The sequence below is a fragment of the Cibotium barometz genome, chromosome 64 (assembly GCF_041138505.1).
Source record: "Cibotium barometz isolate CiBa-2024 chromosome 64, ASM4113850v1, whole genome shotgun sequence".
Classification (NCBI taxonomy): Eukaryota; Viridiplantae; Streptophyta; class Polypodiopsida; order Cyatheales; family Cibotiaceae; genus Cibotium; species Cibotium barometz.
In genome coordinates this window covers 6,127,333-6,150,023 of record NC_141109.1, presented here as the reverse complement: position 1 = coordinate 6,150,023, position 22,691 = coordinate 6,127,333, and the positions used below count along the sequence as shown (strand labels likewise).

The 22,691-nt window shown below is 39.8% G+C and overlaps 1 protein-coding gene across 1 annotated transcript; it reads right to left on the bottom strand.

Annotated features, from left to right (window-relative positions):
* Positions 1-21,533: 21,533 nt before the first annotated feature.
* On the bottom strand, positions 21,534-21,956 carry LOC147603243 (flowering-promoting factor 1-like protein 1). The gene has a single exon (XM_086796719.1). It carries the CDS (start codon positions 21,954-21,956, stop codon positions 21,534-21,536), a length of 423 nt encoding a protein of 140 aa, XP_086652845.1.
* Positions 21,957-22,691: the final 735 nt, after the last annotated feature.

Below are 22,691 nucleotides of genomic sequence, written 5' to 3'. Positions count from 1 at the left end.
AAAAAATTTGATTTTATGCATAGAAAGGTGCATAAAGAATTTTTTTTTTATTCCAAAAGAGTTATTCTCATCAATTTTGATTTTATACAAAGAAAGGTGCATAAAGAAATTTATTTTTATTTCAAAAGAGTTATCTTCATCAATTTTCATTTTATGCATAGGAAGATGCATAAAGAAATATATTTTTATTAAAAAAGATTTATTCTCATCAATTTTGATTTTACGCATAGAAAGGTGCACAAAGAAATTTATTTTTATTCCAAAAGAGTTATTCTCATAAATTTTGATTTTATGCATAGAAAGGTACATAAAGAAATATATTCTTTTTCCAAAAGAGTTATTCTCATCAATTTTGATTTTATGCAAAGAAAGGTGCATAAAGAAATTTTTTTTCAAAAGAGTTTTTTTCATCAATTTTTATTTTATGCATAGGAAGATGCATAAAGAAATTTATTTTTATTCCAAAAGAGTTATTCTCATCAATTTTGATTTTATGCATAGAAAGATGCATAAAGAAACTTAGTTTTATTCCAAAAGAGTTATTCTCATCAATTTTGATTTTATGCATAGAAAGGTGCATAAAGAATTTTTTTTAATTCCGAAAGAGTTAAATAATTTTTTTAATGCATCTTTCTATGCATAAAATCAAAATTGATGAGAATAACTCTTTTGGAATAAAAATAAATTTCTTTATGCATCTTCCTATGCATAAAATGAAAATTGATGAAAATAACTCTTTTGAAATAAAAAATAAATTTCTTTATGCACCTTTCTTTGCATAAAATCAAAACTGATGAGAATAACTCTTTTGGAATAAAAATAAATTTCTTTATGCACCTTTCTATGCATAAAATAAAAAATACACTTTTAGAATACACAATTGTGGGGATTAGTCTTTTTGGATAATAAAAGATAAAACTTATTTCACCAATTTTTAGAAAAATTTGCCATAACCTCCTTTGTATGGCTGACCATTGTTCAATTTTTCTTAGCTTAAAATTACTTAAAAATTATCCCCAATTGGTTTTAAGCACTCTAAACTTATCCCCAATTAGTTTTAAGCACTCCAAAAATTATCCCCAATTGGTTTAAAGCACTCCAAAAATTATCCCCAATTGGTTTTAAGCACTCTAAACTAATCAATTTTCACTTTTAAGAGAGAAACAATATGAAAAGTTTAATTCTAACAATTAGATTACTTATCTAGGATAAAGAAGGGCTGAATTTAAGAATGAGAGAGGGGGAAAGCCTTTCCAGCAAAGCATAGCATCATATTATCATTTTAAAGATAACAAAAATTTGAAAACCATTAAAAGAATAAAGAAAACGTAAGATTTCTTACTTACATAAATTTACATTTTAAGGAGAAGAAACCTTTTGAATTAAAAAAAAAATCTTTATGCATCTTCCTATGCATAAAATGAAAATTGATGAAAATAACTTTTTTGAAATAAAAATAAATTTCTTCAAGCACCTTTCTTTGCATAAAATCAAAATTGATGAGAATAACTCTTTGGGAATTAAAAAAAAATTCTTTATGCACCTTTCTTTGCATAAAATCAAAATTGATGAGAATAACTCTTTGGGAATTAAAAAAAAATTCTTTATGCACCTTTCTATGCATAAAATCAAAATTGATGAGAATAACTCCTTGAAACAAAAGTAAATTTCTTTATGCACATTTCTATGCATAAAAGCAAAATTGATGAGAATAACTCCTTTGGAATTAAAAAAAAAATCTTTATGCATCTTCCTATGCATAAAATGAAAATTGATGAAAATAACTCTTTTGAAATAAAAATAAATTTCTTTATGCACCTCTCTTTGCATAAAATCAAAATTGATGAGAATATCTCTTTTGGAATAAAAATAAATTTCTTTATGCATCTTTCTATGCATAAAATCAAAATTGATGATAATAACTCTTTTAGAATTAAAAAAAAATCTTTATGCACCTTTCTATGCATAAAATCAAAATTGATGAGAATAACTCTTTTGGAATAAAACTAAATTTCTTTATGCACCTTTCTGTGCATAATATCAAAATTGATGAGAATAACTCTTTTGAAATAAAAATAAATTTTTTCATGCATAAAATAAAAATTGATGAAAATAACTCTTTATGCATAAAATAAAAATTGATGAGAATAACTCTTTTAAAATAAAAATAAATTTCTTTATGCACCTTTCTTTGTATAAAATCAAAATTGATGAGAATAACTCTTTTGGAATAAAAATAATTTCTTTATGCACCTTTTTATGCATAAAATCAAAATTGATGAGAATAACTCTTTTGGAATTAAAAAAAATTTCTTTATGTATCTTTCTATGCATAAAATCAAAATTGATGAGAATAACTCTTTTGGAATAAAAATAAATTTCTTTATGCATCTTCCTATGCATAAAATAAAAATTAATGAAACTAACTCTTTTGAAATAAAAATTAATTTTTTTTGCACCTTTCTTTTTTGCATAAAATTAAAATTGATGAGAATAACTCTTTGGGAATAAAAATAAATTTCTTTATGCACCTTTCTGTGTATAAAATCAAACTTACACTTTTAGATTACATAATTGGTGGGGATTTCTCTTTTTGGATAATAAAAGATAAAACCTATTGCACCAATTTTTAGAAAAATTATCCATAACCTCCTTTGTATGGCTGACCATTTTTCAATTTTTCTTAACTTAAAATTACTTGAAAATTATTCCCAATTGGTTTTAAGCACTCTAAACTAATCAATTTTCACTTTTAGGGGAGAAACATTATGAAAAGTTTAATTACAACAATTAGATTACTTAACTAGGATAAAGAAGGGCTGAATTTAGGAATAAGAGGGGGGGAAAGCCTTTTCAATAAGGCATAGCATCAGATTTTCATTTTAAAGATAACAAAAGTTAGAAAACCATTAAAAGAATAAAGAAAAAGTAAGATTTCTAACTTACATAAAAGTGCATGGCCAATTAATAGTGAGAGTGGAAAAATAGTCCTACCAACAAAGGCACCATGGGTATTAACCGAGAGAGATAACAATAAGGTGAAAAGTGTGATTTCCTCTTTTGATACACTAACGAGAGTAATACATTCATTGAAGGGTGTCTTCACAAAGACCAAAAAGAAAGTAGAGGAACAATTATATGGCCTCAAGACACATGATTGGCATAAGATATTATAGGTATGTAAATATTTACTTATTAATTTTCTCTTTGTGGTACATAATTTGTAAGATCATATGGGTGAAAGCATGATAAGGTGGACTGAAAAGCTGTGTGTCCTGGATAGTGGTATACAACTGGTTATGAAACACTTTTATGTAGAGTTAGAGAATCAAAACATGGTTGTTTAATCTTGTTTCACATTTATTATATCTAAAATGCACTAGATAAATTGCTAAATACATCTTATGATGATATTAAATCCACTAATATTTGTTGTCTTCAAGTGTGGTAGCAATTAGAAATGTAACTGGTAGAAAGTGTACTACCTTATCATGATTTCACCCATATGCTAGGTAAGGTTCCTCCTCAGCCCCTAAAAGATGTATAATTTCTCCTCTCAGTCCCCTATAATCATCCTCTATTTCAAAATGCAAGAAAACATTATTTTACCTTGTTTTTAGCTTAGAGAGAGAAAATATTCTAGAGAGAGGTAATACAATTTTGAGATATTTTTGGATATAAAGTTATCCCTTTTATTTAAGATGAATTTTCCTGAAACAGAAGTTCAAAAAGAGTTTTCTAATATGCATTAGAAATGAATTAAATATGTGCGTTAGACACCTTAGCCTAAGAATCCATATTTTTAGAAAATTGTGGATTAAGGTCCAAAGAGTGTTCTAAAGGGCCAATGGGGTTAATCCAAGTGTTGGAATAAGAAAAATGCAAGAATAAAAGAAAATCTCCCAAAAAGGAGTAAATTCTCACATAAGATGAAGAGTTGAGTACAAGACTTAATAGTTAAAAAATGCGAGTTTTTTAGTAAAAAAATGAAATTCTGACACCTGAGGAGCTCATGATTAATCCAATTTTTTAATTTAAAAAATGAGATATTTCATCTCTCCTCTCACCTTCTTCAAACTAGATCAGAAAAGTGGGCCTAAAACTTGTCCAAATTGGATCAAACTGAAGCTAGAAGCCTCTAGATTCTAGTTGGACTTGGTTGGTGGCCTCCCTCACCTATAAATAGACCCCGATTCCTTTGTATTTTTATTTTTAGAGTAACTCTATGCTAGTGTAATTTTTAGTTTAGTGTATTTCTATTATCTCTCTTTCTTGCCTCTCCATTGTTAAGCTTTGGAGCTTCACTAATCCTCATCTTCTCTTGGAGATTACCCTCTACTTCTTGGTGGCCAAGCTTCTTCTTGTGGTCTTCACTTATCTCTAAAGAATCAAGTGAAAAACCAAGGTTAAGCCTAAAACAATGGTGTTTTACTCTCTTCTTCAATGGTTATCTTCTTCCCAACCTCTCTAATGCTTGGGAAGCATTTTAGTCCATGGTTTCTTCTTAAAACCATGCTTTTATTGATTTATATTGTTTAAATGGATTAATGTTAATCTTTTATGCTTAAAAGTAATGTTTTTGAATTATAAATCTCTCTTTTTGAAAGAATACTCACCTATATGGCTAAATTCTTCTTGGAAGGATAGATCTTAGTCCTAATATCATTTTCTTATCCAAAATTCTAGGCCTAACAAGCTCGAGATAGAGAAAGTGGAATTTTAAGCATTCTCATTTCATAGAAAATATGGGGAAGTTATGGTAAAATCTTTATCATTGGAAAATAGAATTTATGTATAAATAATTTTTATATTAAAAGTAGAATTTTGAGCATTATCATTTCATAGAAAAAAAAGCTATAGAAAATTTTATACCATTAGAGAATGAATTTATGCATAATAGATTTTATGCTGAAAGTGGAGTTTTGAGCATTATTCATTTGTCAGAAAAAATAAAGAAGGTTATGCACAAATTTTTTAGATTCATTCAATTTATGAGAATTATGGAAATGATTCATTTAGATAAAAATGAATTAGTGTTTATGGAGAAAATATGGATATAATTGATTTTGTAAATCTCATGAGGACGCATGCATAGATCTTTTATTAAAAAAAAGGAATATTGAGCATATTTTTTTTGAGAAAAATCCAGAAATGAATGTGAAAATATTTATAGGAATGCATTGAGAAAACATAGATAAATTTAAATCAGAAAGAGGAATACCAAACATAGATAAATTTAAATCAAAAAGAGGAATCCCAAACATATTTAACTTTTAGGAAATTGAAGTATACGTCTAGATTCCCAAAAATAGAATCTTCAGTACATTCTGAACGAGAAAAAGATTTCCCAGAAACACGCCTAGTTAGATGAATGTGAATACTTGTGAGACTGACTTATTCCTAGGTTTCTTGGGAAAGGAATCTGGAATACTTGAAAGGATCAAGGATCCAAAAGTGAATCTCAAATACTTGAAAGGATCAAGGATCCAAAAGTGAATGGAAACTTAGATTAGTCGAGAAAAAGTTGCATTTAACTGAGCCAAGTAATGGCTGAAACTTAGGAAGTTCTATGAGTATAAAAAGTAGAGAAACTGTACTTTTAATTGATTGTGGAGCAAAGACTCTGATAACTAGATCAAGGAAAGTTGATAATAAAACCTGATTCGCTTAAACCTGAAAAGTAGAGAAACTGTACTTTTAATTGATTGTGGAGCAAAGACTCTGATAACTAGATCAAGGAAAGTTGACAATCAAACCTGATTCGCTTAAAGCAAAAAGAGACCATCTTGTTTGTGGAAATTGGATTGATGTGGAGTGATGTGGGGTGATGTGTAGCAATGTGAGGAATGATGTGGGAGTGATGTGGAATGTGTGGATTGATGTGGGTTGATGAGGATTGATGTGAGGAATGATGTGATTGAATGTCGAAATGATGTGGGATGATGTGAATGGATGTGAATTGATGTGGGATGATGTGAATAGATGTAAATGGATGTGGGATGATGTGAATAGATGTGAAATGATGTAGAATGATGTGGAAAGATGAGAATTTTGTTGGAAACTGTATTTGCATATGAAAACTATTTTTTTTAAGGATTGTTTTACGTCAAGAATGCTGGGGGAAGCATTTTGACTATCTTGTGGAATGAGGTCGTGGTAGGGACCTAAGTGAAAATGTTGCAACTGCTGAGACGGAGAGTCAAAGAAGGACGACTCACGTGGAAAGGTCGGCCGAGGTCTTGACTAGCCTCGATTTGATTAAAATGGTAAGCTTCTGGTACGATGGATGAGGGACCAAGGAAGCAGCCTATGAGTGAAGCACTAGGAGCCTAGAGGGTGCTAACCATACGGTGCTTGGCCTATGAGTGAAGCACTAGGAGCCTAGAGGGTGCTAACCATACGGTGCTCGGGCTCTAGGTCACCCAGGATACCCACGCGTGCGACGAGGAAGAAAATGAGTTGGAGTTCTTTTCTAAACACGGACATGGATCTGGTTGATTGGCCTTACTAGTCTTCAACGGATGAGTTCATGGCTCTTTTACATGGATCTTGTTGGTTGATCTAGCTGATCTTCAAACAGAGAGTCATATGGATTTTATGTGATTATACTCCTAGGTACTATGGGCTAGGAACTATTGAAAAGGCCCCTGGGCAGTTATCATTCTGGTTCCCGATGATGCCATAGGTACGTTGAGGAAGGAATGACTGAAATTGGATTTATGGTTGAAAAGTGGAAAAGTTAGAAATTGGACCTGGAAATGGAATACTGAGGATTAGGATAGAAACACTATGGTTTGATTGCAATGCTGTTTTGGAAATAGTTGAGTCTAAGAAAAAGGCAGATTCATATTGGGTGCGTAAGTGGTGTGTCTTTAATTTTTGCATGAGAGCCGGCTAGGGGGCCTAGGAACTCTTTTTACTAGTACCCGGGAACAAAACATAACCAAGTTTTTATAATGGATCCTATCAATATAGTGGTTGGGTTAACCCATGAGATTGGATGGGGTTAGGCTGGTGGACCGATGGATTTCTATAATAAAATTCAATTCTGTTCAAGTTACCATAGTTGAAGCAAGTCACAGGATAATTCTTGTTCTATGGAAAAGAATCAACGGCTGTTCCTCTTTTGATGGGGAAAAAAGCATTGGTCTCTATGAACCAAGTGCAAGTTCCTCCTTTGATTCGGCCATGTGACCCGTAGGTCTGGTCGGAATAAAAAGGATAGTTAAGGCCCTTGACTACATGAGAAGATTTTTCCTGGATGAATCGCCTATGCTTTCTGGGCGAGGGAAGTTTTTTCCGAGTTCAGTTTTGGAAGAACCGAGGGATTAGTCTTTTGTCCGGACATTCGTGGGGATGAGGCCCCGATTGGGAAGCTATTCTCGTGCAAGAGATTGCTACTTCCACTCTGCTAGCACTCCAGGGTTCGGTGCGCAGAGGGGGCAGGGGTCTCACACTAACCTCCATTTTTTTCTATGCATAGTTTATTCTTCCAATTGCTATAGTTGGTTGTGGAGACAAGAAGGTGAGAGAGGCTATTTACAAAATGGGAAGCTTGGTGAGGTATGAATCTTCTCTTCAATTCACTAAGTTATATTGATTGTTTGGAATTCTCATGTGTTCACAAGTTATGTATTGGTAAATAGTACACATAATTTCTATGTATGTAGGTACATATCCTTAAAGGAGATAGATCCTACATCCATTGAGATGGCTCATCTCAATTCTATTGAGGTAGTGTGTATGATCAAGGATAACTTTCCCAGAACAATTCTCATTAGCCAATTGCATCTTGTGGTGCATTTGGTTGATGAAGTGGCATTATGTGGTGTTCATGTTCGATGGATGTTGTTTTTGAAAGGTTCATGAAAACCTTAAAGGAATGTTTGAGATAAAGAGAAAGGCCATGCAAGAGTCTCTTGTGTATATCTCAAAACATCTATCTCAGAATTTACCGCACGAGCTGCACGTTGCCTGTTTTCCTATTTTAAGTGCTGTTTATTTGAAATGACATAACTTTTGGTAGGAAAATCAGATTGACAAACCAATTGACTCTATAGAAAGCTTGCAATGTCGTGCACATAAAAAATTGTGTTTCTATAATACAATTGCAATTAGGATAAGATAGGTTGGTCCAGATTGACCATCCCAGGACTTACATAAACTTGTTAACAGTGATTAATCACTCAAATTCTACAAAACATGAATAAGAGATTGAATGAAACATAAAACATACACATGAATGGGATTAACACGATTGATACTTCCTTTCTCTTCTCTTCATGGTAGCAAGATCGATGATTCTCTAATACCATGTTGGAAATACACAAATGAGAGAAGATGTTGGAAATACATGAACGAGAGGAGGAAGAGAGTTACACCATATACGCTCCCAAAAGAGAATTTATTGCATGAGCTGCACGTTGCCTGTTTTCCTATTTTAAGTGCTGTTTATTTAAAATGACATAACTTTTGGTATGAATATCAGATTGACAAACCAATTGACTCTATAGAAAGCTTGCAATGTCGTGCACACAAAAAATTGTGTTTCTAGAATACAATTGCAATTAGGATAAGATAGGGTGGTCCAGATTGACCATCCAAGGACCTGCATAAACTTGTTAACAGTGATTAATCACTCGAATTCTACAAAACATGAATAAGCGATTGAATGAAACATAAAACATGCACATGAATGGAATTAACACGATTGATACTTCCTTTCTCTTCTCTTCACAATAGCAAGATCGATGATTCTCTAATACCATGTTGGAAATACACAAATGAGAGAAGGTGTTGGAAATACATGAATGAGAGGAGGAAGAGAGTTACACCATATACGCTCCCAAAAGACTAGTTCATATTGATTATGAGTTTGTATATATAGGTGAGATCTAGGTCAAGTTAGGGTATGATATATATAGCTCCAACAAAAACTTCAAAAAACCCTAGGAAGATAGCAAAATCATCTGTTTTGATGGAAGAAAATCCTAGGCAAAATTGCATTTTGCCAAGCAACTCTAAGAAGTGTATGTCCGTCGTTCATCAGGCTGTGCCCGTGGTAAGTTTTTCACGTTTGTTCCATCTCTCTGCAGTCCATATCTGGCAAGATCTGCTACCTAAATTTGGGAGAGGCTTTAAAACTAGATTAAATACATTTAATTGGGTACAAAGGGCATTCAATCTAGGGGAATATTACACTATCAGAGGATATCCAAGGTCGTTGTCAAACCTATAGCCATAAATCCCACTTAATTTTGAAAAATTCCCAGTGTGACAGTGCCGCGCCCGTTCTCTCCCAAGTGAACGTCCATTCCAAACCTTGCCACACCCGTTTGCTTCTCATCCTGGAGAGCAAATGCCCATTCTAGTATAAATTTTCACTTTCCATGTTCGCATCTTCTCCTATCCTAAAGCAAAAGCCCATTTCCTTCCCCTCTGAAAGCAAACGACCGTGCCCACATTGTGCTGATCGTCCTACTTAGCACACAACCTCAAACGTCCGTTCCTTCTCCTTAAGGAGAAAATTCCCGTTCCATCTTGTCAACTCTGAACCGCATGCCTGTGCCAATATGACAGTGAACATCCGTTCCTTCTCCCTCTCCTAAGAAGCGAACGCCCGTTCCCATCCCTTTCTACGTTCCTACGCTCCTTCACTCACACATATGGCCATTCCTTTTGTAAAAATAAAAAAAAACATTCTTCTTAGAGGGTTCCTCATAACTTCTACATTTCCATGCACCTATGCTTGGGTAGGTTGGTGTGAAATAGTCCTCTTTTCGGACGAAGTAAGCTCTTGAGACGCCCATTCGCCAAGTAAGATCGGGCCCATTAGTAAATACTACATGGAGTCTAATGGTTCTTGTCTTTGTTAGTATCAGTGACAGTATCAGTGAGAGTGAAGACCTCCCTAGTAGTGGATGAGGGAACCCAGACCTCGAGGTGGTATGAGAGCCTGAAACACAGTGTATGGATAGACCATCTGTAAGGAACCAGCTCCGATCTTTTCAACACATTCCCAGCAAAGCCTTGCATCGAGGCTTCGCTATTTTACCTTGGGAAGCACACAATTTGAAGATCTACAACCCATGGTGAGAGATATGGATCAATCCCAAGGAAGTGGGCTTGTTCAGTCTTTAGATCCTAGTGTGGTAGTCGACTAGAGCGAGAGCCATCACCAATTACCAGTCTCAAGAGCCATACCCGTTTCAGGGGTGGTTGATTCATTCAGGGCTCCAAAACTCTTCTCAAACCAACAACCAGTTCCATCTTTCCAAAGGCCCAAGACATCATACCAATGCAGGTGGGTCTACCTAGGCCCATCGCAAAACGACTAGGACCATCTATCTATCAGTTGTACCCACCTGAAGGGGCGCACCGAGTCTACCAAATGGGACCACGTGGGCCACAACCCAGTCCTCCCAGAGAGGGAAAAGACCTGTGATAGTGTTTTATCCACCCAAACCCACTCCTCCACAACCCATTCCCCAACCAGCACCACCAGCGCCTACCATGACAGGGTTGACACCTGATATGTTAAGATTAACCATGGAAATATGGAGGAGGGTAGCCATAGGCATTGCCCCCCCTGCACCTGTTCAACCGAGACAAGAACGAAAAAAACCAACAAACATCTCTAAATTCATCAACAAAATTTGACGTACAGGTGACCCCATTACTAACCTAGAGATGTTTAACCAGATTTGTGAAGCATTTGGCCACATAGATGAACAAACTAAGATAAGTGCTTTTGGCCTATACTGTTTTTTAAGAAACAAGGGACTGGATGGAAATTTTAAGTTAGATATCTGTAACCAATAACTATTTGTCAATGGATTATTTTATATGTCAAAGTTTTAAAGAGGAGTGTGTGCGTATCTGTATTCGAAAGAAAAAGTTAAGAAAGGCATTCAATAATGGGTGGGTGAGTAATTGTCTAGTTCTACCGATTCCAGTGGTTGGGTGGTGGCTAACCCATGGGTCGGATGGGATTAGGCTGGAATCAATGGAGTTTTAATAATTAAATTGAAATAATAGGAATACGCTTAGAATTTGAGTAGTTAAATAAAACCCTGAAGAATTTCTCAAATGAGTAGATCAACGGCTATGCCTGAAAGGCATACCTTGGATAGCAAAGCTGGCCAATGGTTGAGATCTTTGATAAAGCTTCCTTTGAAGCTTTAAAAGAAGCTTTAAAAGTGAGGTATTCTCGTTAAGGTACTCGATGGAGCCTCGTTCAAACAACTGAATGATGCCAAGAAAAATGAGGATGAGACCATCAAGGACTACATTCATAGAGTCAGATATCTCCACTCACATTGTAGTGTCGGAGATACATTTTTTGATGAGAGATTAATTGGGAGATTCGTGGAGGGACTCGAAAATATTCCCCTGCATAATGCCTTGTTTGCCTTAGACCATACCTCCTTTGAACAATGCTGCAGGAGTACTTTGAAGTTCAATGAGGACAAGGCAACACGTTCCCGACAACTCCATGAAGGCACATGAGAAGCCTCCTTCAGGACCACTAGCACAAAGCCTAATGAAAAGGAAAAAGAGTCTTCATCTGGAAAAAGTGTAGAGCAATTAGCCGATGCCCTAATGCAACAAATGACCCAACAATTGAGAATTAACCAAGGCCGTGATGATCGACGAGGGGGCCATTCGCATCTCCTAGAAGGGAACTTGTATGGTGCTTGACCTGTTTGAGAAAACCATACTAGCACCAAGTGTCCTCATCTGAGACCCCATCCAAGCCTCTACTATTGTACATATTGTGTAAAGTGGGGAAATTATGAAATCTCCAACTGCTATCACCACAAGGTTGCTCTAGCTCGAGCTTTACCTCAAGCTTTGCATGCCAACCCCAAGCAACTGCTGGCTTTGCGGCCTCCAATGCATCATAAACGAACCTCAACCTGGTCAAGAAGTGGCCTTAAGAGAAACCCTTAGGGTACCAAAAATGCCCTTACCACCCTTAGTTCTTCCACCTCAGCCCCCATTACCCAGAGTCACACCAGTTCACGAGATAACCTTGATGGAATTCTTTGAGAATGGGAATGAGGGAGAGATCATAGAAACTCCTACATATGAAACCCAAGAGCCAACAAGCTCACCTTCACAAATCCTAAGTCACTATGCCATCATGGAGGGTGATCAAATGTACCTTGTGTACTTAGCAACCCCGATACCGCGGGCTAGGGACATGAATCAGACAACTAAATGACCACCCATATAATGCTACAATTGTGGTGGACCTCACCGAGTGGTTGAATGTCCTAATAGTAGGAAGGGTATGGCGAGTACCCCCGTAGTAGGTGCTCCCATCCTAGCCCCATTATGTGTAGGGTGCGGTATCGATCAACTTTATAGAGACTGTCCGCGGAGACCTCGATCAACTATAAAGGCTCATGAAGCTAGTCCCAGCACACCAACCTTAACATGCTGAGTGTGTGAGAGGTGGTTTCATTTAAGCATTCCCTCGTAACACTATGACTAGCTTACAAATAGGCAAAGGGCTACCGCACACGCTGCAACAAAGGAATTAACCTCACAAAGTTAGGGTCAAGCAAGAGCCCCTGAAAAGCATGAGCAACTTGGCACTCATGAAAGAAAGCCACCAAGGTGTGAAAGGGAGAGAGCCCAATGATTATCAAAAGCAGTTTAGACTCCGGAACAACAATTCATCCATCAAATTCTTCCTCCGAAGAAGAAGAATTGTTATAGGAGGCTGCTGTTCGAGCCGCAGAACCCATGGACACCCGTCGGTTACTGAAAAAGCTCATTAAGTACCCTAATCCTATTGACAAAAAGGAGAGAATCCTAGTAGCCTAAGAGTTAGTCTGTGATGAGTGCCAAGCTCAGTTGGAAGCTGATCCTCCTATGGCCTAGCTTGAACCATGCCCATCGTTCTCAAGCCAGAGACCTCCAGATGATGCTTAGGTATTGCAAGCTTCTAGACTGACCACTCCCGCAAGAGTTAACAGAAGTAGAAGCTACACTCCTATAGGGAGACAGGGTGGCTGAATATCTTAGAAACTTGGGAGATGAACATCATAGGGGAACAAATGTAGAAATCCCTATCCCCATCCCATACACTTCAAAAAGCTTAAGATAAAGAAGACCCAACCTTCCTCAAAGGACAACCTCCGTTCCAAGAGCCATCACAGGTCTCTCTTTTTTCATCTTGTTTGACGTCCAAATCCCTATCGCCACCTTTCTCCAAGGTAGCCCAAGCCTATGGAATGACCTAAAGGACTAGATGGAGGAATTTCTAAGAGCAGGCATGTACGAAACCCAACAGATGTGATGGATCTAAGAAGGAGGAATTACATATACCTCATAATTAAGAGGAACCCCCATGGTTTGAGTTAATAAACTAAGGTGATGAACTCAACGCAACTTTACCAATAACCTTCAATGGTCTCCAAGTTACAGCAATCTTGGATGGGGGAGCCAGACTGAGCATTGTTACCAAACAATGCTGGGAAAAATGGGGAGCACTTGCCTTGGATAACACCCAATTGCTAGTTAAACTTATTGATGGAGCCACTGCTAGACCCTTTGGTCTACTAAGGGATTCCAAAATTAAGATTATGGGAACCACCTACTACCGCCACACTTTTGTGGTGATGAATTTTGGACATCAACCAATTTCATATGACTGCATTCTCGATAGACCCTTTATGAGAGAATCAAAGATGATCCATGATTGGGACAATGATCACATTTACATTTGAAGGAAATATCTTACCTTTCAATCTATGCACATGGAAGGTACAACCCATGAGTGGCAGACCATTTGCACAAGACTCGGTCGTCACAACTACATGAACTACTGAAGTCCATCTATGCCAAACATGCCATAAAATGCCGGAAGATGAAAGGGAAAGTGAGGATTGCGCACCACTCCCAGAGCCGAAATACTCTGAGAACTGGATGCATATCCTTGCCACCCTGGATATCTTACTACCTGAACGCACTGGTACAAGGTTTGCCACAGCAAATGGCAAGATCTTAAATCATTATGCATGATTAGTTTGATATATATGCCCAATATTGCCACCCAAGAGCTAAAACAGGTTCTTAGAGCAATGCCATAAAATGCAGGAAGATGAAAGGGAAAGTGAGGATTGCGCACCACTCCCAGAGCCGAAATACTCGGAGAACTGGATGCATATCCTTGCCACCCTGGATATCTTACTACCTGAACGCACTGGTACAAGGTTTGCCACAGCAAATGGCAAGATCTTAAATCATTATGCATGATTAGTTTGATATATATGCCCAATATTGCCACCCAAGAGCTAAAACAGGTTCTTAGAGCAATGTCATCAAGGATTGCATGATCCCAGAGAACTCAAAGGACAGAGGGATTTCTCTCTGGGGGGCCGGAAAGGTATATCTTCCCAGATGACTCATAAACCCATTGCTTGCAATATGTGGGTGGTGTGGAAGCACATGAGCATTTCAATTAAATGTGGCAAAAAGAGTTTGCAAACAACTCTCTTCTGGTCCCGCAGCTAGTTGAAACCATTCAACCCAGACCAGTCCCCAAAAAGCTATCGTTCCACACGCAAGAAAAGAAACAAAAAGTTAGCACTTGCTAAAAAGAAGCTAAGAAGCTAATTTGATGATGAGGAAAGTGTTAAAGCAGAAGAGGCAAAACAGGTTCCCAAGAACTTTAAGACCTTTCAAATGGCTGACCGATTTGTCCAATATGATTCGGCTCAGAGGTCTGATAGTGGACAACTTGGGACCTCATATGACGGTAACTAAGGTCAAGGAAGTAAACTTAGTAGGCCCGGGTCGAGGCCAGTATTTATTGTAGAAAACCTCTCAAAGGAAGAAGAGATCGAGCTCATCGCTCTATTGACTAAGTTCTAGGATTGCTTCGCTTCGAAGTACACAGACATGAAAGGTGTACCCCCGAAAGTAGTTCAGCATACCATTCCCATTGTTGATGGAGCCAGGCCGGTCAAACAACGAGCTTATCCTATGAACCCCAAATACTCCAAGATGGTATGCGAGAGAAGATTAAAAGACTTATATCGATGCCAAATTCATCTATGAAATCGAGCACACAGAGTGGGTATCACCAATCATAATATTTGTCAAAAAGAATGAAAAAGTTAGAGTGTGTGTTGACCTCAAAAATGTCAATGCCACCACCATAAGGGACCACTACCATTCACCTAACACGTGCTAGAAAAAGTAGCAGGAAAGGAAGCTTATCACTTCCTCGATGGATTTTTAGGATACAATTAGGTGTTGATTGATCGCAAGGACCAGCACAAAAATGGCCTTTGCCACTGAGTGGGGTACATAGGCATACCGTGTCATGCCCTTCAGGTTGACCGATGCCCCCGTAACCTTCCAACACCTCATGTATACGGCTTACAAGGAATATCTTTGGAAGTTCCTAATGGATGACCTTTATGTAAATTCCTCTTGGAAGAAGGAGCACCTAGCATGTCTACACAAAGTGCTAGAAAGATGCAGGCTATATCGCATCTTGTTGAACCTTCTCAAATGTCATTTTTGTGTTCGACGTGGTGTGATCTTGGGACACATTGTCTCCAAGCACGGAATTTCAACCGATCACAGCAAAGTGCGGCTCATTCTCGAGTTTCCAATGCTTCATGGGACATGTCGGCTATTATCAGAGATTCATATTTATGTACGTTGATATTTCTCAACCCCTTTACGGACTCCTTATTGTTTTTTATTGGGCAACTGATGAATGCCAAAAAGCTTACACCACACTCAAAAAATCCTTGGTTGCTCCAATCCTCAAATCCCCCAATTGCGATCTCATCTTCTATGTCCACATTGATGCCTCAACATTTTCAATAGGATGCGTATTGGCCCAACTAGGTGAACACAAGATGGACTTCCCCATCAATTTTACCAGTCGTGCCAATATAATGAAGCTGAGAGGAATTCCACCACAACTGAGAGGGAGGGATTTGTGATTGTTTACACAGTTAAGACATTTCACCATTATCTATCGGTGGTGGCGACCAAGTTCGTTTTCTTTGTAGACCATCAAGCCCTTTTGTACCTGCTGGTAAATAAGCCATGTATGAGAGGCAAAATCACTAGGTGGTTGCTTATCTTGCTTGAGTTTGACTTCATCGTCTCATCATGTTCTTACCGACCACATGTCAAGGATCACCAATGATGAACAGCCCGTGAGAGTAGATGACGATTTACAAGATGCCGCCCTATTCCAACTTTGCTTGATTCGTGAATGGGGCAAAGAAGTGGCTCACTTCTTAGCCAATGGCCTACCGGCACGGCTGATCCTCTTCTTAACAAGGACCACGCTTGTCATTCACTCAATAAAAAAAAGCGACCCCTTACTTACCAGCTTATCGTGGTGGGCCAACTTTACAAGCAGGGCAAATACAAAATCCTAAGACGTTATGTTCGAGAAGACGAGTATGTCTTCCTCCTGGACTAGGCCCACTCTGCTTGTGTTGGGGGACACTTTGCAGTAGATATCACATCTTGCAAGGTTCTCATAGCTGGGTTATTGTGGCCCACTCTAATGGCTGATGTTGCTGAGAGTATTGCAAACGATGTGATGAATGCCAATGTGTAGAAATTCCTCATTCCAAGGATCACATGCGCCTGAACCCCATCGTGTCTTTACAACCATTTGAGAAAGGGGGCATAGACTTCATAGGACCCATCAGTATGGCAGCCAAATACACTCAAGCCCGATATATAATTGCTACCACAGATTATTGCACCAAGTGGGTAGAAGCTCACGCAACCTGCAAGGCTGTCACTCAATCAACGAGACTAAATTCCTCTATGAATCAGTGATCACACACTTTGGTTTCCCTCTCAAGCTTTTCAGTGAGACAACGAGACACATTTCATTAATGTGGTAAATAAATTCCTCTAACAAGAGTTCCTTGTCACCCACAGGAAGTTCTCCCCATATTACCCGCCGCAAATGAATGGCCAAGCTGAAAACACAAACAAAATCCTATGTGCCATTCTCACCAAAACCGTGGAGGTTGGCCGCAAAACGATTGAGAACAGAAGTTGGCTTGCTGCACTTTGGGCTTATCGAACTTCATACAAGGCAACAACCAATGGTACCCCTTTCAGTTTAACCTACGGTACTGAAGCGATCATGCCCATGGAGTTCTTGGTCCCTAGTCTATGTGTCGCATTGCATGAAAAACTCACCAAAAATGCCTTAAGTTGTCGCTTATCCAAGCTTGAAAAGCTCGACAAAACATGCCTTTTTGCAGTCTACAGCATGATTGTAGAGAAGTTAAGGCACAAACAATGGTTTGACGACCAAATAAAGAACAAACAAATGAATGAGGGAACATGGTCCTCTTATTCAGTACCAAAACACATAAGAAAAAGCTCAAGCTCGGAGGTTTAGGACCTTTCCTAGTCTCTGAGATAACACCACAAGGCGCTGTGTGCATTAAAACACTTAATGGTGTTGAGATGTCTAGTTACTTCAATGGTAGAAAACTTAAACGCTACTACGAAACTCTCATAGAGGCCACCTTAAATGCCATCCATGATAAAAAACAACGAAAGAAGGACCATGAGGATATGAAAAAAACTGTGTAAAAAGAGGCCAAGGCAAGGCAAGCCAAGCTTAGGCAAAAACATATCATGGTCAATATGGCCCAAGTGGTCGACTTAGAAGAAGAAGATTGGGAGGTTAAGCCATCTTGGTTATGGTTAGGAATGACCACCCCGACCAGCTTTGTCCAAAAATTAGCTCTTGTTGATACAGGAGCTAGTTACAATTTAATGTCATATGAAACATGGTGTACCCTCGAGGTACCTACACTGAAAGTAACCCCTTCCATTGTCACAACGGTTGCCTCATAGCATGTTAATTACATTGGCATAGTCACACTTTTATTCCACATTGGAAATAATCCCTTGGAAGGGAAGTTTTATGTGATGCTTGCAGGAATAATGTGTGAAGAGATCTTCCTAGGCAGCAGGGGGTGGATGGGCCACAATAGATGCAACATCGATTGGGATGCACCCTACAACTAGCTTTTGGCCAAGTCATTGTTCTCATGACGGATGAAGAGCCAGTTCCCGCTACTTCCCCATGACGGATGAAGAGCCAGTTCCCGCTACTTCCCCATGCGAAGCAATCCGTAATCCACCACCCACAATCATGTCGACACCACAACCTTCTCACTCCATTCTCCCAAAAAAAGACCACTCATCATGGCAACCACATCAATGCCTCTCACACCCACACTACCACCACGCACAGCGACAACTCACTCTCACATTGCCAAATCACCAACTGCTGCCCCACCAGGTCACACTAACCCAACTAACATTGCTAACCATACAAACAAACCTCCACAAGGCTTGATATCTCACCCCCACTGTGGGTGCCTAAGAAGCTCATCCAAGACAAGGCTTCTATGAGGGCAAATCACACTTGTGGATACCTAAAAGATCTCACCGTCCCCCTCATCCACATGCATCCAAGGCTTCTTGTCCCTCACGACAACAACCAAATTTCGCCAACTTGAAGCCTACAAGGTATAGAATAGGCGCAAGCCTAAGCACACTCCATAGAGTTCTAACCCTAAACCAGACCCTCAATGTCAACCTCCAAAATCAACTCTTCCGTTAATCCCAAAACCTCTTCTTCGTGCCCAAAATTTCTATGAGGGAAATCATAACATATGGATCCCCAAACCTCTCCAAATGAAACCCCTACCTCGTTTCACACCACAATCGCCTACCCATCAATGGGTACCCAAGGCAACACCTGCTCATCAGTGAGAAGACTGCTTAGGACAAACGAAAGCACAAGGTCTTGTATGACGCAACCACGTCCATGCTACCGTTGACGAACTTACTTACAGATATACCTTTAACATCGGCAATCCCCCTGCCTATCATTCAAAGGCTCGTTAATAATGCAAAGCTACAATCAACTCCCTTAGCCTCAACTACTTCCTTACCACCGTCATCGGAATCCCTTCAGGAAGTGCTACCCCCTACCTCGCCACTTCCTAATTGGAATAGACTCCTCCCCTTGGCCAACTGGGCACGTGGCCCCAACACAAAATCCGCAATGGGGTGCTGGCAGCATAGCCTTTGTGTACAAAACCTCTTTCAGGGTGTACCAAAAAAAAATTTGCCACAGCCATACCAAGTTTGCCATGGCCATTCTCGTCTCAGATCCTGAATTGCCATGGATGTTCCAAGTTCGGAATGACTGTTCCATCTTCACCCTGTTGCCACGGCCATTCGCTCCTGTGAGCCCGTGGCTGTTCCAACCATTTCTCTCAAGCTCGCAGACGTTGCTTCTATTTCCGCCAAGCGCACGCCCGTTTACTTTTTCAAGTTAGTTCCCACTCTCGTTCGCTCAGCCAATCGAAAGATGCGGGGCCGTTCACTCAAGTTCCCACACCCATTCGCGTGACTTGCTGTGCCCATTCGCTCACACTACCTGACTTCCCACACCCATTCCTTCACAATGCCACACCCATTCCCTAGACTTGCCATGGGCGTGCCCTCCCCCAAGAACTATAAATATGCCCCCCCTCCCCCCCCTCCATTTCCTCACTTTTCCCTCTCACCCTAGCCAAACTCCTGCAAATTTTTCTCCCGAGCTCTCACACTCAGCAAGATGTGTAATCTTTCTAACTCCTTCGGAGGAAGAGACCTGCTGGAGGCCGCTTCGAAGAGTATGCCAAGCACCCCACCCAGCTCTCACCTAGGTGAAGCACTAATGAAGCAAGTCAATGGGCATACCGTCCAAATTCATTGATGAAGAACAACCATGAAGTAGAGCATATTAAGCTCCTTTACTACACAGGTCCATGCTACAGGACTATTGCAGAACTGACCTTGTTGTGGTGCAAAAATTAGAACAACTTGGGTTGGGAAGATTGCCCACCCTAGAGCCTTGGGAGCCAGACCAGTACAACGCACTGTATTTCACAGAGACTTACGACGCCAATCACATCACAGGCTTAGTCTTGGACGATGAGGGGGACAGAGGTACCAGGTCCAGATCAGTGTGGAGCTTGTGCGAGATGCTCTTGCACTTCCCCATATGGAGTAGCCATATGTATGCCACAAAGCTCACCCGTGGTCTATACAAGGGCAGTGCCAACAAGGATGGAGTTGAGTGGAGAAATATAGCCTAGGACGATCTGTTCATGCTCGCCCGCACATTACAGTTTTTAATCACTACAAGGTGGACCGACCGCTTGAACAGATGCAACTTAACCACATCAGGTCGCGTTCACCAGGGCCAGATGGTGAACTGGTCCAATTACCTTTTTTGTGAGCTGCATATGTTCGGATCCCTAAGGCAAGCTGGCGGGGCAGCCTTATTGACCTGGGTCCTTTATTATGCAGTTGGAATATGGGATGAATTGCCAAGGGCAACCCAGCTAGCCAAGCTGATGCGGGTGTAACCTCTTTTCCATTACCATCCACTTCTCCTAATCCACCACCAGCAAAGAGACCCCATCATGTGCTAGCTGTAACCAAACAGGTTCCGTCGCCCACCAGCCCAAGGCTAGCACAAGAGGAACTTGCAGCTATTGCAGAAGCCAGTAAGAAGGCTGAAGAAGAAGAGGAAGAGAAGAGGAAACAAGACTTTCTCAATAGAAGCCTATTTGAAATCCCACCTCCAGAACGCTTTTATTTAAGGCAATAAAATGATGAGCCCCCAAATACTTTCTATTTGCATGTATTCACCCCATCCAACCCCTCATATGTTTTCTATTTGCATGCATTCACCCATATCCTCTCTATTTAAGGCAGTGAAATGATGACCCCTCATATGTTTTCTATTTGCATGCATTCACCCATATCCTCTCTATTTAAGGTCTCACAATTCTCTATAAAAGGCCTCAAAGGGCATTCAATGAGTAGAGGGAGGGAGAGAGAGGAGGAGAGGGAGGGGATGGCAACTCATGTACTATGGTAGATTAATTAAATGCCACGTCAGTGGCATTTACACTCACAATAAATGTTTTGAATATACACCTACAATAAAAGAATATGGGTCTATTTTGAACCTGTATACAAAATGCGTATTGAGGTTTCTTATACATCAAATGCTTTTTGTAGGTTGCATATAAATTTTCTAAAGTGTATGTGGCAGTATGGCTCTATATATTTGAGGTTTCTTACAGTTAAATATAAAGATGTAATACATAAAGGTAGGAAATCGTCGCTATATGACGATATGCATGGCGTGTTCTTTTGATGTACAAGAGGAACTCCCTTGCGTAGAACGACTAGCTAGTCACTACGCTTGTTACTCAGGCAGTTATTATGTGGCCAAAGGCATGCAGTGTGCATAGAGTGAAACTCCCTTGCATAGAGTTACTATTATAAGAGGGTATACAAAGACTAGGGTATACAAATTTACAAAGGCATTCGTTGGCGTTGGCATAAAGCGTGATTTTGACTGAGCTCCCTTAAAGGGCCAAAGTGGAACTTTGTAGAGAGAGATATAGAGAGAGAGGGGGAACTTGGAAGAGGTTTCGTTACAGATCACGGACTTCAAAGTAATCCCGGTTCTTCATCACAATGTCTAGGAAGTGCATAGGCTTCAAGCTCCTACAGTCGGTAGGCAGGGTGATAAGATGGTTTGAGGAGTAACCCTTGTGAAATTGGATGAAGCCAGGTTGCTCGCCTGGGTATCTAGACCATCCTATGCTAAGCAATTTAGCTTCAAGATCAGCGTAGGAGGAGATGACCTGGCGGGTGGGGCGGTAGACAAGAGCTTTGAGCTTGCCAGAGTGGGAGTCGTCCAGCCTTGCGACACCTTGGCAAAAATACCAGACGCCGGACATCCTCAACGCAGAAGGAAGGTTGGGGGGCAGGGAGACTAAAGTGCAGCAAGCGACGAGCGAGATGCAGGGGAGGGGGAGCCTACAACGCTTGTTGGCTCTTGAGAGTGAACCCATCCTCGTCCTCGTATTTAAGGTCTGCTGCACGGGCTCCGGTAGGGCCCACGCAATCCCGACCGATTAGACCTGTTGTCGCCATCGCTCATGTGGAAAAGCCAATCCGGATACCCAAGGCTCGAATGAGAGGAACGCTTCTAAAGGAAGCGAATAATCTGCACTCGCTTTCCTCTGCAATCGTGACTGCGCCATGATTCCTTCACCCCCACCCCCCCCCATGTGATTTCTTTCCCCCTTTTAGCCCCAACAATTAGTCACGTCTCAATCTTTTAGTCCTTGGAAAGGGAAACTTTCTCGCCATCGCACATTCCTTCCGAAGCTGGCCCCCGCACCACTTGCGCACTCGCTGACGTTCAAAGATCATCCAATGACCTCCACCCTCTAGGCCTAGAATCGGATTTATGCCTTTTCATCGTCGCGTGCTCTTGGAAAAACTCGCTCAAAAGGCCGTCTATTACCGTATCCCTTCGCGGGCGATAAATGTAAGCACGTGTCCCAAGAGGAGCAAGAAAGCTAAAATTTTGCATAATGAAAGAGTCACCAAACCTGGTTTTCAAATGGTCTTTTATTTTCGAAACAAAGCTCTATTTGGAAGTCAAGAGCCTCAGCCAAATCACTGCCAAATATAGCACATCGCTCTATAGGGCCATAGCATTGAAATAACAACAATGCAATGAAAAGATAACAGTGCAATACATTAAATTCAAAACTAAAAATTTTAATACAAAAGAAAGT